The sequence below is a fragment of the Carex rostrata genome, chromosome 2 (assembly GCF_964058835.1).
Source record: "Carex rostrata chromosome 2, lpCarRost1.2, whole genome shotgun sequence".
In the NCBI taxonomy this organism is placed as follows: Eukaryota; Viridiplantae; Streptophyta; class Magnoliopsida; order Poales; family Cyperaceae; genus Carex; species Carex rostrata.
Window position 1 is genome coordinate 3,816,557 of NC_135919.1, and position 19,578 is coordinate 3,836,134.

The following is a 19,578-nucleotide window of genomic DNA, read 5'->3' on the forward strand; positions in this document are numbered from 1 at the left end:
CTTGACTTTCACAAGAATAACCTATCAGGAGCTATCCCACAAAGCATATCTACTTTATACTCTTTGGAAGTGCTTAATTTTTCTTATAATAATCTAACTGGGAGCATTCCAAATGGACATCAATTGCAGACGCTTGACCCATCAATCTACAATGGCAATCCATACCTATGTGGACCCCCACTAGAGACGAGTTGTGACAGCAGTGTGAGACTTCCTCAGAGTGATGGTAACAACGATACCAATTCAAAAATGACCAATGATAGGGACAAGTGGTTGTATTTGTTCATCGAGTTTGGGTTTGTGGCGGGATTTCTACTGGTGTTTTTCATTCTACTATTCAAAGTAGAGTGGAGGTATACTTATTTCCCGATGGTCGATAGTATGCTTGAGAGGGTATATGTTATGGGTGTTATAATACGAAGACAAAAGAATTAGGTCGTAGCTCATTATAATTGTTTGTGGCGGAATTCATCTCCAAATCACCATTGTACTCTACAATTGATTAAAAGTCAAACCGTGAGTTGAAGGGTCTCATTTCTGAAGCTGCTCTTTTATCTGTTAAAAAGGAAGGCTCATCTTCAAGTTCTTTTCTTGAGTTTTTTTCACTTCTTTAATTCACCAAAATACACTTGACAATCTCATAGATTAGTGTATGAAATTGTGAGAGAGTGTGAGATAGAATGTTATTGGCATGATAATCTTCTTATATTGTAGAACTCTTTATTATAGTGATTTTGCGCCGTGCTCCCGTGGTTTTCTCCCGAAAGGGTTTCCACGTAAAATCTTGTGTCTTTATTTTATTTATGTGCTTTATTGTTTGTTGTTGTTGGTTTCTTGTGTCTTTCAAATTTTTCTATTTGGTTAGGTATTGGTGTATGCTCACAAGATCTTCGACGAAATTACTCATTGAATGCTTCTGTGATTGTCCCCAATAATTAGTATCAGAGCATGTTGGACTTTAATTAGCATAGGAGTGATTGAAACTTGAATGTGGTTAAATTTGAGCTTGTATTTGTGATCCTACATGAAATGTGGTGTAGAATGGAGAGACTGAATGCACATATTTGCAATTGTTCTGCATTTATTATTTTCATGGAGGGCTACAGTGCTACGGTTCAATATTCAAGTTTTCAAAATCCAAACGGTCGATCCGAACCGTTCATCTTATTCTCCATATTAATATGTGTTTGGAGACCAAATTTTACATTTTTTGAAATTTTTTTACTATTTTTTTACATAGGTAGAAAATCAGTTGATCTAAAAAATTCTGCACGTACCATTTAGATATTTGATTTTCTACCTATCTAAAAAAATAGTAAAATTTTTTCAAAAAAATATAAAATTTGGTCTCCAAACACATATTAGTATGGAGAACAAGATGAATGGTACGGATCGACCGTTTGAATTTTGAAAACTCAAATATTGAGCCGTAGCACCGTAGCCCTCTATGCAACCCATAACACCTTACCCTTACCCTTTTAAGATAATGTATGATGTATCTCCTTCCGAAATTTTTATTAATATCAATCACAAAATTACACAAATATTCTCATTTTTTATTTTTAAAAATGACACAACCGCCAGGATTCGTAGCTGTTCACTTCGGAAGAGAAATTGAACCCAATTAAAATCGTCTACTCAAATGTAAACGACCTAAAAGACTTCTAATTAAGAAGAAATGGATTTCCGAGTTAATGGAGAAGTCTATTTTTTTTTTCTAAATTGAAAAAGACTATACAAACTATTCCATAGAGAAATCATAATTAACAGGTAGATGGAAACAGAAAATTAAGCTTGCCTGCGGAGCGTACTTGATTGGGTCTCAACGCGTGAACAGTTAATTGATGGGGGAATTTCACGTATATGAAACTTCAAAATTACATTTTTTCCCCTCTAAAATTTAAAATTACATATTTTCCCCTCTAAACTTTAAAAACTCAATTGTGTTTTATATTAAAACACATTCTAAATTTATAAAATACATATTTTACTCTTTTATTAAAAAGCATAAAACACCCATATGACCCCAATTTGAATCTAAAGGTTCCTATACTGTCCGAATTGCTTTAAGATTCTTGCGCGCTAGATCAGCATGCATCTTGAAGCTAACACATACAAATATTAAAGCAACATGCATAGATCTTAATGCAATACACAGATCAAAATGGCTTTGAAATTCGTGTGCGCTAGATTAGCACAAATCTTGAAGCGAACACACAATAATCTTATTCTGATGCATGTGAATCAGATGGTAGAGAAATCATTTAGATTCAAATTTGAGTTTGATAGGGCGTTTTATATTTTTAATGACGGGTAAAATTGATATTTTATAAATTTACAATGAGTTTTAATATAAAAAGGGGTAAATATGTGAGATTTTGAAGTTTAGAGGGGAAATACGTAATATTAAATTTAGAGAGGGAAATACGTAATTTTAAAGTTTTTAGGGGTATACATGAAATTCTGGTATCATGGCTGTTAATAGTGAAAACTGGGCTTAAAAAAGGAAGCAGGTCCGAAATTCATCCATCAAAACGGGCCTGCAATTAATTTTTCAAACCAATGTCTGTTGACGAAGGCCAGCTCAGCTTCTGCAAACGTTGAGTCCAGGCTAAAAATCACAGGAACCAGTCGAGATGTCTGCGCATTTGGCCCTTCAATCCGAGCCGTCAAAAATAGACAAAGGTTTTGGACAAATGTTTGTTTGGAGGATTGAATAACCACTATGTTCTGAAAATCCATCTTACAAGTGCTAATGTTAGCTGGTTTACGGCTTCTGTTATCAAAACTGTTTGCAATGAAGGTGTTCGATGAAAATCCCAAGTGATTAATGGAATAGTTGGATGGAAGAATTGAGGGTGAAAAAATAGTATCAAAAGAAGAAAGGCGGAAAAAAAAAATTAAATAGTTAATGACAGCAAGACGGTTGGGGGACTAACTCTTAAGCGATATAGATAGGTGATTTAAATTTAGAGGCGTAATTTTAAAGTTAATGCCTAGTTAATATGGCCTGATTAATCCACATTTGATAAAATAATTAAGGCCTAAACCCCCCTTATTCTATCTGGGCCTCAACCAAACAAGCAAATACCACTTCTCTGGAAGTGAAACAACCCAATTAAAACCGCATAACACTATTATCAGCCCAATAAAAATAATATATTACAAAAAAAGGAAAAATGATCTCCAATTCAACCTCATCCCCATAACACTATTGTTCTATTATCAACCAAATCCATGACTAAAAATTAAAATAAGAATGAACAACATAACATGGCCGACCAACATATCTAATTAATTAGAACTAGTTATTCATTTTGGCTTAATAGCTCATCCGGTGCGATATTTTCCTATATAAATCATTTAAATTTGTCTCAAAGCAAGTACTAGGTAAGAACTATCTAATTTTGTATTTCTTAACGTGTTATATGAAACTTATTAAGGCTGTTTTTTTATTCATAACATTAAAAATATAAAGAAATTAAATATGTAGGATCATTTTTACAAAATATCTAAAACTAACAAGGCCGTAAAAAATCCTTATTTTCTATTCCACATGTTGTGTTTCCATTGGGGTGTTCCTAGTGCCTAATCCTTTGTAGTTTGTACTGATAATTATTATATGGTGGAGAAATATATGATCGTCGGCTGATGAGATGATTTAATACTGGTTACATGGAAGTTTGCTTTTTGCAAAGGCTGAAGGTGGAAAGATAATTGAGGAAATTGCCACCATAGATGTGCGAGATCTGTGCAGCTGGTGGAAGCAAACAAGGATGACAGTCACCCTCCCAGAGATTTCTCACGCACGTGTAGGTGTGCTCGTCGGTTTGGTTTAGTTAAAACTGAAATAATTAGATATTTTTTGATGATGTATTTGTTGAGATTTCATGTATATGTCTATGTGATGAAAAATTAAAATTTTCCGATAACCACTTAGTTCAATACAAAAAGGACCTTATTTATACGACAATAGCAAGCAAGATTTTCTCTTAAGTATTTTAACAAACACTTAATATGCACTAAATAAAATAAATAAATTTCATCTACTTTATTGCTAGAGAGGATGTAGATTATTTTTTTGTAGAAATGACACTAAAATTTTCCAATAATATAAATAAATTTTGATATTTAAACACTTATTTTTCCTACAGGCCATCTTTAACTAGTCAAAGCTTAAGAACATGTAGCTTTCATCTGCAATTAATTGTCATTAATTAGTCAAAGCACTGCAGTCAATTCATCATGACTTGAACATATTTATGTGGTTGTCGGACTCTCAAGAGGAGGTTTCACTATGAAAAATTCAGCATTAGAAGTCTGTGGTCAAATTAATAACACTTTATCAATTACATAGCCGTGAAAAAACTGCTTTTTTATTTTGATCCATTCATAATAATGTAAGGCATCATGACCAACATATCAAAATTATTAAGTTGCAAATAATTATTTGTCCGGTATATCATTTGAAATAAACGATGTATATATAATTTTATTTATAAAAGCATTCGACTTCAATTATTCCTTCCGCTCCATACAAAAACAATCTATATATGAAAAAAAAGTCATCAAAGATTAAATAATATAACAGTCTGATTATTAGTAAGCATAAGGCTCGCCTCCAGTCAAATTTAATCTTATAAGAAGTTGGATCGCTACATGACTAACAAAATATACGTGTGTTAACACTTTCTTAGAGTTATATGTATCACGAATTGTTGTGTCGTAGTACTGTATCAGTACCTTGCATACATTAATCAACCTCGGGAAAATGGTATATGCACGACGCTCATTCCATATCCAATCTCTTCCACGACGATGTAATCTTGTTTTGAAAGGAGAGAAGCAAAGAATTTTCCAAGAAAACCCAACCACATAATTTTTTTAATAAGTTGTAGTTATATTAATGCTTAATTTAATGGAATAATAATCAAATGTTATAGAAAGAGATGATCATATAACCATCCGCAAATTCGCCTTGTACATGTTTTTCTTTGTTTAACGAAATTTTAGTAGGCACTTTTCCTGCTATTAAATTCACAAAAAATAGAAAATTTTGTAATTATTTTGTCGGCGATTGACATGATTGTCTAATAATTTTATTACTAATAAAATCATCTCGATCAATCTGTTGGGTAACCTTAGCATCGAAGCCGGTTTTTTTATTAATAGAAAAATAAATAAAAATATTTCGAAATATATAGGAGTAGGTTTCTAGAAAATTTTGAAATATATGAACGGTACTATTCTGTTCAGCTAATTTCGTATTAATCACGCAAAATCGATCGGTAAAAAAAAAAATCCTGGACGGAATAGCCCAACCCGTCCAGTACTATTCATAATTTTTTCTTCATTATTCTTTTACCCCCCCTAAAAAAAACAATGAACAGTACTAGACGGGATGGATTATCCCGTTCAAGAAACATTTGTTTTAATTAGCGAGTTTGTGCGGTTAGAGACATGATAATTAGCTGGACATGATGGACGGGATAAACCATCCAATTCTTCCATTATTTCAAAATTTCACCAAATTGTGACCCTGTTTTGATTTTTTATTTATTTATTTTTAATTAATAAAAAATATATCCCTAGCATCAAATTTCTATGATTTTTGTCCATTTTTGTTGTCTGAATATGTAGTGATCTTGTTGTAGATTTCATGTAGAAGGATATAGTTAATTATTTTTATGCTAACAATAGAAAAGCTTTATTTATATATGTAAATTTTGATATTTAATTAAATACTTATTTTTCATACAGGATCTTTTACTAATCAAAACTTCCAGGACGTGTAGCTTTCATCAGTAATTTTCATTAGTCAAATCATCACTTGAACAAATTTATGCGGCTGTCGGACAATCAAGAGGAGATTTCACTATGGAAAATTCAGCAATTGAAGTCTCTGGTCAAAATGATAAATACTTTACCAATTACACTCCAAATTTGTAGAAGAAATTTGATAACAGTTTGTTTGTAATTTTGTATGTATTATATTGCCGTGAAAACAATGCTTCTAATTTGATTCATTAATGATTTAAGGCATGCATGGCCAATACATTCAAAATAAAAGCATAATTTCTGATGAAGTACCATTTATATGACTAGTACCAAAGAATTTTATTTATAAAAGCATTCGACTTTAATTTATATATTCCTTCCGTTCCATACAAAAATAATCTATATATAAAAAAAATTCATCAAAGATTAAATAATATAACAGTCGGATTAGTGCTTTTATAATAATTAGTTAACATTTGTATTCTCGAAATAAATCTTGTAGAACATTGCACTGAATTTTTAGTAATCTTATAAAAAGTTGGATAATCACTAATCCAGTCAACACCGATTTTTTTATTAACAGGAAAATAAATAAAAATATATCAAAATAGGAGTAGGTTTCTAGAAAAAATTTAAATATAAAAAGAAATATCATCCGCTCTATCCAGCTAAATAATCACGTAAAATTGCTAGAAAAAAAAAATCCTGACGGGATAGAAAGGATGGATTATCTTGACGGGATATCCAGCTAATTTCATCACTCTTCATAATTTTTATTCTTCTTCGTTGTTCTTCTAACTCCCAAAAAGAAAACAATGAACAGTACTAGACAGGATGAATTATTTTGTCCAAGAAACTTTTTTTAATGAGCGAGTTTGAATGGTTAGAGAAACAATTAGCTAGATGAGATAAACCATCCTGTTATTTCTATATTTTGAAATTTTACCAAATCCTACCTCTATTTTTTATATTTTATTTACTTATTTTCTATTAATAAAAAAATTGGTCAAATTCTTGCCTAGCATCAAACCAGCTTAATAAATAGTAAAAAAAATTTCAAAAAATGTAAAATTTGGTCTCCAAGTAGATTATAATATAGATTAAACATCTAATAGTTTGGATTTATTTTTTGGACATCACAAAATAAAAAAAGGGAGCACCTCTGGCTAAAATGCTGCCGGCAGCAAATTAGCTGGACCCTATATATATAATGATAGGTTTTGGTGTTATTTTCTTCTATCTGGATTGTTCTATGATGTGCTTCAGTTGGGAGATTTTCTCTAACTTTTATGCATTAAACATTGTCTATTTAATTTTTGTTTATGGATAAAAAATGCATGTAAGTGAGAGTTGCCTCAATCCGAAGAGATGTACAATTAAAAGCTCGTGGCTCATGCGCCGCTCGAACTCAGTCTGAAAATGAATTCGCTAATAACTCATTTGTTAAAAACACGAATTATTTTGGCTCGAGTTGAGCAACTCTCAACTCACGAGTTGAATTCGAGTTGAACTCAGTTCACTCATTACAACTCGGACTCAATCGGTTAAGTACCTGCGTCCCATGAGCAATATATACGAGTTTGTACTTTTTTTTATAAATTTTATGAATGTAGACAACTATGTTTGTACTTGTGAAATAGTGATTACATGGGCAAACAAAAGTTAAATGATAACACAAAAGATAGCATCTAACTGTCTTTCAACTATAAGTTCCTTAAATTCAATAGTTCAACAGTTTAAAATTCAAATGCTAGACTTTTCAATTCAAGTCAACTTGACTAGCCCACTATTTTCCCGAATTGAATTCCAGTTACCCTTGAGACTCAAGCTAACTCAGCTCGGACCAACCACACATTAATCAACCTCTTTGGGCCCCTCGTGAAAATATGGTATATATATATATGGCGCTCATTCCATATCCCATCTCTTCCACGACGATCTAATCTCGTTTTGAAAAGAGAGAACCAAATAATTTTCCAAGAAAACCCAACCACATAATTTTTGTAATAAGTAGTAGTTATAATGCTTAATTTTAATGAAATAATAATCAAATGTTACAGAAAAAGATGATCATATAACCATGCATCCGGCAAATTCGCCTTGTACATGTTTTTCTTTGCTTAACGAAATTTTAGTAGGCACTTTGCCTGCTATTTCAATTCACAAAAAAATAGAAAATTTTGTAATTATTTTGTCGACGATTGAAATGATTTTCTAATAATTTTAGTTACTAATAAGATCATCTCGATCAATCTGTTTGATAACCTTAGCATCAAAAACCGATTTTTTTATAAATAGAAAAAAAATAAAAATATTTCGAAATATATAGGAGTTGGTTTCTAGAATTTTTTTTTTAATATATGTATATGAACGGTGTCATTCCGTCCAGCTAATTTCATCATTAATCACGCAAAATCGCCAAAATTGCTGGACGTGATGGACGGGATAAACCATCCAGTTCTTCCATTATTTCAAAATTTCACCAAATCGTACCCCTATTTGGATTTTTTATTTATTTATTTTCTATTAATAAAAAAATATATCCTAGCATCGAATTTCTATGAGTTTTTCCCATTTTTATTCTCTGAATATGTAGTGATATAGAACTGTGCAAGCAAGAGTGTGGCGAACCAAATATACTGCAGTACGTGTGCCATGCGCATGCGATCTTGTTGTAGATTTCATGTGGAAGGATAAAGTTACTTATTTTTATGCCAACGATAGAAAAGCTTTATATATTTATATATGTAAATTTTGATATTTAAACACTTATTTTTTCTACAAGATCTTTTACTAATCAAAGCTTCCAGAATGTGTAGCTTTCATCTGCAATTTTCATTACTCAATTTATCACTTGAACAAAATTTATGCGATTGTCGGACAATCAAGAGGAGGTTTCACTATGGAAAATTCAGCAATTGAAGTCTCTCGTCAAAATGAGAAATACTTCACCAATTACATTCCAAATTTGTGGAAGAAATTTGGTAACAGTTTGCAATTTTGTTTGTATAATTACATTGCTATGAAAACACTGCTTTTCTAATTTGAATCATTATTAATAATGTAAGGCATGGCAGGCCAATACATCAAAAGTATTAAGTTGCAAATTAGTTTGTGCCTGTATATCATTTGAAATAAAAGCATAATTTCTGATGAAGTACCATTTATATGACTAGTACCACAGAGAATTTTATTTATAAAGCATTCGGCTTTAATTTATATATTCCTTCCGTTCCATACAAAAAAAATCTATAAATTTTTTTTTTATCAAAGATTAAATAATATAACAGTCGGATTAGTGCTTTTTTTAATAATTAGTTAACATTTGTATTCTCAAAATAAATCTTGTAGAACATTTGTCACAACCCTGCCGCTGAGCCAAGGATCGCGACAAGAGAGGCACCCTTGCATCCATTCTTTGTCCTGTCAACTTATGTCACAAACAGAAAATAACAAACAAGAAATAATATGGAGTCAGCTACAAAGCTCAGTAACCGGTTATTTAACTACGCGCTTGTTCGCGTGAAAGCGCAACGCAAGTTTCGGTACGCTTGGGAGCGTACCTTTTAAAACCGCGGTTACACCTTCCGATTAGGGTTGCAAGTGCACAACCCTATCGAGGAGTATAATCGGGTATCGATCCACAGGGATGGTTCCTTTATCTAGATATTTACTTATCTCGTCTAAAGACTAGAAGTGAGAAAGAGGGAGTTTTGGTAGTTAATTTTCCTAAAGAATCAACTCAAGCAATCAAACAATGTAATAGAATAGTAACTGTGCAAGGAAAGGTATAAACTGTGTTTTGATTTAGGATAAAAGATGTTTCAAGGGTTTCAGACTTCATCTCTGATTTGCCTCTAGTGGTACGGGTCTTACCAAGTTGGTACGGCTAGGCCGCACCAACCTGGTCCGACCAAGCCGAGTGGGGCTTGGTACGGGTAGCCGCACCACTCTTGTAAGACCCGTACTGATGTACCAGTACAGAGCTTACAAGTTCGAGTTGATGCATTTCTTGCTGGTACCTCGTATTAAACTCTTCAGAAAGGTTCAATTGACCATACCTAAGGTTCCTAAACCTCAACTCTCGTTTGTTGGCTCAAGATCTAGGTTTTGGAGTCAATTCTTCACCTTCTAGGGTTTCTAAACCTCAACTCTCGTGTTTTGGTCCAGATCCTCTAGTTGATTGATTGGAGATCTAAGGTATCCTCTAATCTGTCAATTAGGGGAGAATTCAACCTTTCGGCTTCAATTCGAACAAGTCTACCTAAAGGGATTGATTTGGTTGAGAGAAGGCAATGGTCACATGACCTTGTTAGGGTTGATCTACCACTATAGGCACACCATATGCAATCACAGAAAGACAAAGCAATCAAGACAAGCAAATTCACAATCAATTCAATCAAAAGAGTTCATACAAGATCCAAATCAAGAAAAGCAACACAAATCAAGAAAATCCATCTACAAACCCTAGAAACAATGATCTACTACTCACAAGTCATGGATCTGTCCAGAAATACAAGTAAAGAGATAAAGAGAGGCATGATAGAACTAGATCGAAGATCGGATGTGGAGAAGAGGTTGATCCGTCGATTTTCGCCTCTTCCTCTTCCTTCTTCTTCTCTCCTTGCTCCTTTGCTCTCTTTCTCTCTTTCTCTGAGCTCTCAATCTGGAATGGAATGGAATCCCCCGAAAATGGAGAGATCCCTCGCTTTAAATAGCCTCTGCCAAGATTTGAATTCTGTCAGGCGGCATCTATGTACGGCCCGTACCAAAGTGGTACGGCTAGGCCGTACAAGATGGAAGGGAGGCTGGATCGGCTAAGTCTGGTAAGGGCCGTACCAAATCTGGTAAGGGCCGTACCAAGTCTGGTAAGGGCCGTACCAAGCCTGGTAAGGGCCGTACCAGAGAGTCCAAAAACGCCGTTTCTTCGTGTATTTTGCTCCAATCCTGCAGAAAACAAACAAACTCTCAGCAGTACCAAATTCTAAGGATATATCAATGAAATGCACGTGATTTTGACAATTTAGAATGTGAATTTGGTACGAAATCAAGTCAAATATAGGCTAAATATACGAGGTATCAGCGCTTCTCTATAATTGGCTTATTCAAACAACCATTCAAACAAACTGGATTAATCCACACAAATTAATATCAAATTATGTCTGCATATTTAACGATGATAGTATCTGGGTCTAGGTTATCAGTAAAACAAGTCACACAGTATTCACACTTTTGGAATGTATGCCACAGACAATTCCCACATTCACAGTACACACAATCTCATCAGTTCAATCAAATTCAAACATCAGACCCGCTATTCCGTTAAATATGCCCTCATAATCCAATACCCAGTTCAATCATCCAATTCAACTATACAAATCGAAAATACATATTATAGAGAAGTCTGATTACCTGTTAGCAATCAATCTAGAAAATTCAAGTCAAACTGCAATGATTGTTCAAAATCAACGCAACGTAATCGGAATTTCAATTGAAAATATAATCAAATAATAATAAATATCAAAAGATTTCTCTTCATTTTTCTTTGTTCTTTCTCATTTCACTTTTTTTCAATCTTTATTTCATTTTCACTTATGAATTTACAAAGAGAGAGGGATGATTTTATCCATAGACCGGTCAATAGCAGTAGGAAATTTTATCATGCATAAGCCACGTGGAACTAGTGCCATCTCATTTTTTTTTCTTTTTTTTTTCAAAGTTTAAGATTTCACATTAGTAACTTTAAAATTTTGCAATATTATAAAAATATAATTAAAATTATCAGATGTTACAACATTGCACTGGATTAATTATTAGTAGGCATAAGGCTCGCCTCCAGGTAAATTAATTTCATCTTATAAAAAGTTGGATGATCACTACATGATTTAACAAAAATATACGTGTGAACACTTTCTTAGAGCCATATGTATCACGAATTGTTGTCTTAGTACGTACTGTCTTAGTATGCCTCAAAGAGTTGACGTTTCCTGGTGTCTCAGTACCTTGCATAATTAATCTCAGGATATCATCGCAACACCTAGCTACTTGTATAAGTAGGTGCAACTGGAAGACTTTACCGCACCATTGAGAGCTTATCACATTAACTAATAAAGATGCGCAATTTCTCACTCAATTTCCTCCTCGTATTCATTCAAGCCTTCCTGGCAAATTGTTGTATTGAGCATGAGAGAGATGCACTGCTTGAATTCAAAGCTGGTGTCAATGATACGAGCAGTCGTTTGGCTTCATGGAATGGCGAAAAATGCTGCAACTGGGCAGGGATCCGCTGCAACAATCAAACAGGTCATGTTGTCAAACTAAACCTTCGAAATACCTATGCAGATTACTCCTTTGATGATTGGATCTACCATAGTTTGATAGGCAAGATCAGCCCATCTTTGATATTTCTTAGTGATCTGAAATACTTGGATCTCAGCTTTAATAATTTTACTGGGAGTAAATTTCCAGAATTTATCGGTGCATTTAGAAACTTAAAGTATCTCAACTTGTCTTATACGGTCTTATCTGGAACGATACCTCCTCAACTTGGGAACCTTTCTAGATTAATGTACTTGGATCTTAGCAATTATGTTGAATATGAATACCACCTCAACCAATTTTCTAATGTTTTTATGTTGAACACGGATACATGGTGGTTACCTAATCTGAGGAATCTAAAACATATGGAAATGTCAGGAGTTGATTTTAAAGATTCAAATGATTGGGTGGAAACTTTGAACAAACTATCATCACTTGAAGTGTTAGTTTTGTCCGAAAACAATCTAACCCATATTCCACAATCAATCCCTTTTGTGAACTTCACCTCCCTCAGAGTGCTTCATCTTTCTGATCAAAATTTCAATACCACCATACCCATTTGGGTGGGCAGTTTACATAGTTTAAATGTTCTAATTCTCGAAGATTGTAACCTAGTGGGACCATATCCCGCTACACTGGGAAATCTAACTTCTCTAAACAAACTTACACTCAATTATAATTCACTTGTTGGCATGGTACCACCACTACATAGTCTAACAAAATTAACCGACTTATCTTTAAGTGGCAACAATATAGAAGGAGATATTAGGGAGTTATTATTAGGCAAGTTGTCCAATTACACATTGGGGGATCTGGAGTATTTAGATCTTTCATTTACTAACTTATCTGGAACTTTGACCGGGTGGATAACGGACATGACAAGTGTAACTCATCTTGACCTTGGCTATAATAACCTAAGTGGTACAATACCAATTGATATTGGAAATTTAACAAATCTTGTCTATCTTGATCTTGGTTCTAACTCCCTCACAGGACTACTATCAGAAACTCATCTAACTAGTTTGTTAAAACTAAAAACTTTATACCTCGAATATAACAACATAACTATTTTAGTTGATAGTGATTGGACCCCTTCTTTCCAACTGAATAGTATCGATTTGAGTTCATGCAAACTAGGGCCAAAATTTCCCTCTTGGCTCCGAAGACAAGTAGAAATTCAGGATCTATACCTCACTGACACGGGAATTGATGGTAGTATACCCAATTGGCTCTGGAGTTTATCTTCACTTAGCAGTCTTGATTTGTCAACAAACTTACTTAGAGGGAAGTTACCAGCCAGCTTGGTACACATGACCAAACTCATGGATATGGATTTGAGTAATAATCGGCTTGAGGGCAAAATACCATTTCTTCCTACAAGTTTGAATGGACTAGATCTTTCCAATAACTCCTTCTCGGGACAACTGCGTAAAAGCCGTAAGTCACCATATAAGAATAAACTGATTGTCTCGAACAATAACACTGTTGAAATGTTAGAGTTGTTTCCTTGCGGATTAACTAGTTTGCATTTTCTTGATCTCTCGAGTAATAGTTTATCAGGACATCTTCCTCCTTGCTGGTCTAACATCAGTTACATTGTAAATCTTGCAAATAATAGGCTCTCTGGAGTTGTGCCCAGCTCATTGAGTTGTTCAGTCACACTAGAAGTGCTTAAGCTTGAAAACAACAGTTTAACTGGAGAGTTTCCATTTGATTTGCAATTTTGCAGTGGATTAAAACTTCTTGATCTTGGAGAAAATAGCTTTCACGGGATAATACCATATTGGATAGGAGAAAGCTTTCAGCAGTTGCAAATTCTAAGATTGCGGTCCAATTTAATTTCTGGTAATATCCCATCCAAATTGACACAACTGAATAATCTACAATTCTTAGATCTTTCCAATAACTACCTTACTGGCCCACTGCCAAGAGGTTTGGATAATTTTACTTCGATGAGTCAATTGTTCTCGTTGATAAATCGTGATGATTATTATTATTATATGAGTGTAAATGCAATTACCAAAGGGTTGATCCTTGAGTATGATTATCGAGGCCTTTCATTTTTTAAGAGTATGGATTTGTCAAACAATAATCTAACCGGGGAAATACCTCAGGAGATAGTTGTTCTTAATGGTTTATTGAATCTAAACTTGTCCCACAATCATTTAATAGGAAACATTCCGCTTGAAATCGGAAATATGACATCTCTAGAGTCACTCGACTTCCACAAGAATAACCTATTAGGGACTATCCCACAAAGCATATCCACTTTATACTCTTTGGCAGTGCTCAATTTTTCTTATAATAATCTATCTGGGAGCATTCCAAATGGGCATCAGTTGCAGACGCTTAATGACCCATCAATCTACAATGGCAATCCATACCTATGTGGACCCCCACTAGAGACGAGTTGTGATAGAAGTGTGAGACTTCCTAAGAGTGATGGTAACAACTATTTCAATTCAAAAATTACCGATGATAGGGACAAGTGGTTGTATTTGTTCATCGAGTTTGGGTTTGTGGTAGGATTTTTAGTGGTGTTTTTCATTCTACTATTCAAAGTAAAGTGGAGGTATATGTTATGGGTGTTATAATATGGAAGACAAAAGAAATTGGGTCGTAACCCATTTTGGTTATTTGTGGTGGAATTCATCTCCAAACCGCCACTGTAATCTATGAAGCTGCTCTCTTCTCTGCTAAAAATGAAGGCGCTCCTCTTCAAGTTTTTTTTTTTGTAGAGTTTTTTTTTTCTTGTTTAATTCACCTAAATACATATGATAATCTCATAGATTAATGAATGAAATTATGAGAGAGTGTGAAAATAGTGTTATTGGCTTGATAATCTTCTTATATTGTAAAACACTTTGTTATAGTGATTTTGTGCAGTGTTCCCGTGGTTTTCTCCCGAAAGGGTTTCCACGTAAAATCTTGTGTCTTTTTTTATTTTATTTTATGTACAGCTTGATTGTTTGTTGTTGTTGGTTTCTTGTGTCTTTCATATTTTTTTTCTATTTGGTCGGATATTGGTGTATGCTCGCAGGATGTTAGACAAAATTACTTGTTGAACACTTCTGCAACTGTCCCCAACAATTAGTATCAGAGTATGTTAGACTTTAGCATATAAGTGATTGAAACTTGAGTGTGTTTAAATTTGAGCTTGTATTTGTGATCATACATGATATGTGCTGTAGAATGGAGAGGTTGAATGCACATAATTTCCAATTGTTCTGCATTTATTATTTCCAGCGCATCTTAGGTATAGTCAATAATACATAAATTTTGTATACAATGCGGAGAACAAATAATAAATATTCACCTTAGTAAGTAAAGCATTAAACAATCGTATTAATCAATAGAAATTCCAATCAGGCTTGTCAACATTTAATATGTAATAATTCTTGACAAGAGGTACGTTCTTGATAAAATATATCTAGATTCTATGTATGAGATTAAATTCTATATATCTAGCTATATCTTTTTCCAAGGCCCATTAAATCATTAAATTTGATAAAATATGCTCTACTTCTATATTAATTATTTATTTCTTAATAAAATATATTACGCATACATGCATACTTTAAATTTTGTTCTTTTATTATCAATATAATATTCTTTCGGTACGTAATTTAAAATCAAATTGATCAGGCTTAGTATTTTACTTTTGTATGGTTGAATTGCTTAACATTACGGAATTATATGAGTGAAACTTTTTATATTATTTTTTTGAACGCTAATAACAATCCCTGCAGCCTCCACCCCGCATTTATCCTCGCAGATACTGTCAAAAAAAACATGGGGGACCGCTCAATCATTAATGAGCGTTTAAAAAACTGAGGATATTTAACTTGAAGCATTAAAGTATTTACCTTTAATTTGTCAGGTATTAAACCCTCTGCAATGATCTCTATTTATGAAATAATAAATCAATCCATTAATTATCCCTGCACAAAATTTCTTTTTTTTTTGAATCGTCCCCGCACAACTGGGGACCATTAAACATGGGGGAACCGCTCAATCATTAATGAGCGTTTAAAAAACTGTTAGTATTTAATTTGAAGCATCAAAGTATTTAACTTGAATTTGTCTGGTATTAAACCCTATGCAATGATCTCTATTTATGAAAGAATAAATCAATCCATTAATTGTCCTCCCATAATTTCTTTTTTTTTTTAATCGTCCCCGCACAACTGGAGACCATTAAATAAACAATCCCTCACCCAATGATAAATACTCTGAGACATAATGATAAATATTTTATGTTACATGAGTAAATATTTTACATTATATGGATAAATACTTTATGTTACATGGATAAATACTTCTCAGGCATACTTGCAACTTTCAATAAAACATCAATGATAAATACTCTCATGCATAATGATAAATACTTTGGATAAATACTTTGTATTACATAGATAAATACTTCTCAGACATAATTACAATTTACAGTAAAACATTAATGATAAATACTCTATGTTACAAGGATAAATATTTTATGTTACATAGATAAATGCTTCTCAAATATAATTGCACTTACAGTAAAACATCAATGATAAATACTCTCAGACATAATGATAAATACTCTATGTAACAAGGATAAATATTTTATGTTACATAGATAAATACTTCTCAAACATAATTGCAACTTACAGTAAAACATCAACGATAAATACTCCTAGACATAATGATAAATACTCTATGTTACATGGATAAATACTATATGTTACAAGGGTAAATATTTCTCAGAAATAATGATTAATATTTTCTTGAATATCAATTAACAGATAAACATTCATTAACGGGGATTGTTATTAGATAACAGTATAATTAATGCGGAGATTGTTTTTAAAGGAATAATTAATGCGGGAATTGTTATTAGAGGAAGGCATAATTAATGCGGGGATTGATATTAAATGACAGTCTAATTTAATGCGGCGAAAAAATGAAACTTTTAGCGAAATTACTGGGGGGATATATGACAGTTAAGGAAGAGAGAGAGTGCGGAAAAAAATGGGAGATGGGAGTGGGGGGTTTTATATAATTATTATATTTTTTTATATTTTATAGAAAAAATACCTCTTTGTGGCTAGAAATATGAATTTTTAATCTAATTCAGCCCATTTCAACTGTAACATCCGATTACGATTCTGATTGGGAGAGCGCAGCCAATGGGACCACCGGAATCCAGTTCTCCCCTCCAGTTCCCTCGCTGACTGGAGGCCCTGCTCTTCATCCACCTGGGACACTTCAGCTGCCTTACAGGCCAGAGATGTTTCCGATGGGCCCTTGAGGGACATGATGGTACACCCGGTCTAGATAAACCCAGTTTGTGTGCCGTGGCCTGGGTGCAGATGGAAATAGTAGGCATTTTGATGGAGTGGTGGTGGCCATTGAAGGAGATAAAAAGACCAAGAGAAGGAGAGAGAAGGAGAGGGAAACTGAAGGGAGAAGGCATAGCCACAAAATGGAGATAATAAGAAAAGGAAAAAAATTTCTGGGACAAAAAATTGAGGGAAAAAAGATTGACACATTTATAGATAGTCTATCGTCCATTTGACACATGTATATTATATAGGTGAAAGAGAGAATTTGTTGCGTGGTCCTGGAGCAGGATGTAGTGTCGTGCACTATTTCAATATTCAATGAGGTATCAATATTCAATACATGTCACTTTCTTACTTAAATTGGTAAATTTATCATTTTACCTATTTCATTCATTCCTTATGCATATACACGCTCGACAAATGCTAGTATTTTTGGGATATTCTCTCAATTTCAAATTTCAATCACGCTCGACAGATGCTAGTGCACAGGGCCAACGGCCAGCGCTGATGCTGAGCAGGGCGACTAAAAAGTTGTATCTATTTGCTGCTACATAACAGAATACTTACACATGAAGTAATGTGGAGGAGGGGTATGCAATGTGATATGCAGTGTGTTATGTGTGATGACTGTCCTATTGAGTCTTCTCAACATCTGTTTGTCGTAATCTCTACCAACACGCACCAACTGTCACAGATACTTGGGAGGCATCAATTCGAATCGGCGGTCAGACACAGGGGCAAAATAGGAAGCAATGGGCCACTGCATTCATGGCAGTTTTATGGTCGTTGTGGAGACAAAGAAATGAATTCATATTTCGAGGAGTCAAGTTACCAACAGTGGTAGTTGTGAACCGAGCAAGAGAGGATGCGGTACTGTGGAGTACGTATTGTGGTAATAGAGTTGGAAGCATGAGAAATCGGGCCTTGGGAAGGGGTTCAAAAGCGGGTCATGTTGATGTAATAGCATAAATAATCTTATAATACATTAGAGACGGATGTTGTAAACACATTTATTAACACAATCTTGGTAGCATATACCAAGTTCTCAAAAAAAAAAAAAAAAGTTGTATCTATTTTTGAAATAATTATTATTAAAAAAATTCTCAAAATAGATACAACTTTTTATAAATTAAATGTATTTGAAGGATTACAATATTTTCTATATTACCTAGAAGTGACTTTTAAACTGGGATCAATAACTTAGAATCCAAGCATTTTTATTTTATCCCAATAACTCATAAAGAAATATATTAATTTTTCTTACAGCCGTAAAAAAATCGGCATGAAAAATGTTGATTCGAGTTATTTGTAGCAGTCTTTCTAATAAATCAAATTATATAGTATTCCGTCTATTTTCAAAGAAATATATTAAATATTTTTAATATTTCAATAAAAAAAATTATAAATATTTATATTTAAATAAAAAAATTGAACCCGCAAAAAAAATTTGCGATTTTTTTTTCTTCTTTTTACTGTGGCTTTGGAATTCTAAAACCGCAAAAAAAAAATATACGGTTTTAGACTGAATTACCGTAAAAAAAATTTACGGTTTGGGTAGATTTCAAAATCTTACGCAACTTTAGTTAGGTTTTGAAATTTAATTATTTTTTTGATATTTATAAAAAAAATCGGGTTAAATCTTATCGAAATTAAATGTCTGCATCACAAGACAATCTAGTCAAGAGATGATAATCTCATAGGACTGAAAACGGATCCACATTATCCATTCCGGATCCACACTGTATCCAATTCAGATTTGGATTTGGAAAAAACGAATCCAGATAATTTTCGAACTCGAATTCGGATATGATAAATGTGAACATGTAAGAAGCCGAGTTCGAAAAGTTAGCAAAGAATTGTGGGATTAAAAGAGCGTTTTCCTTAATGAAGCGAACCGGTCATGCTTTGTTGCATTACGCACGTTTCCTTCTATTTGACTGGGTTATTCTAAGTCCAAAACATCAATCTTAAAATGAGCCTCGCTTGATCCAACAATTCAAATTTAGAACTTAAAATTTGAGACGTCCGACGGGATAAAGACTCACCCTGACCTGATACTTTGGAACTTACCACATAATACTTACGATCCTGTACCAAATTGTTTGTGGGTGGGCCCATTTTGACAGCACAAGTGCCAACTATTTTCACAAAAATTTCA

The 19,578-nt window shown here is 33.4% G+C and overlaps 3 protein-coding genes across 4 annotated transcripts in view; 2 read left to right on the forward strand and 1 right to left on the reverse strand.

The window, feature by feature from the left end:
* Positions 1-14,772, forward strand: part of LOC144569577 (uncharacterized) — a 48,852-nt gene extending 34,080 nt beyond the window's left edge. The window contains exons 2-3 of one of the 2 annotated variants that reach the window (XM_078320020.1): positions 354-393; positions 14,669-14,772. In XM_078320020.1, coding sequence (XP_078176146.1) covers positions 354-393; positions 14,669-14,719 — 91 coding nt within the window. In that variant the 3' untranslated portion in view covers positions 14,720-14,772. The remainder of the gene's footprint in view (positions 1-353; positions 394-14,668) is intronic. The other variant, XM_078320025.1, reaches the window with a different exon arrangement.
* The window catches only part of LOC144569609 (1-(5-phosphoribosyl)-5-[(5-phosphoribosylamino)methylideneamino] imidazole-4-carboxamide isomerase HISN3, chloroplastic-like), an 85,650-nt gene that overhangs the window by 30,870 nt on the left and 35,202 nt on the right, over positions 1-19,578 (reverse strand). The window lies entirely within an intron of this gene.
* On the forward strand, positions 11,875-14,690 carry LOC144569591 (uncharacterized). Its single transcript, XM_078320035.1, has one exon. The coding sequence runs from the start codon at positions 11,892-11,894 to the stop codon at positions 14,688-14,690; it is 2,799 nt and encodes a 932-aa protein (XP_078176161.1). The 5' UTR covers positions 11,875-11,891.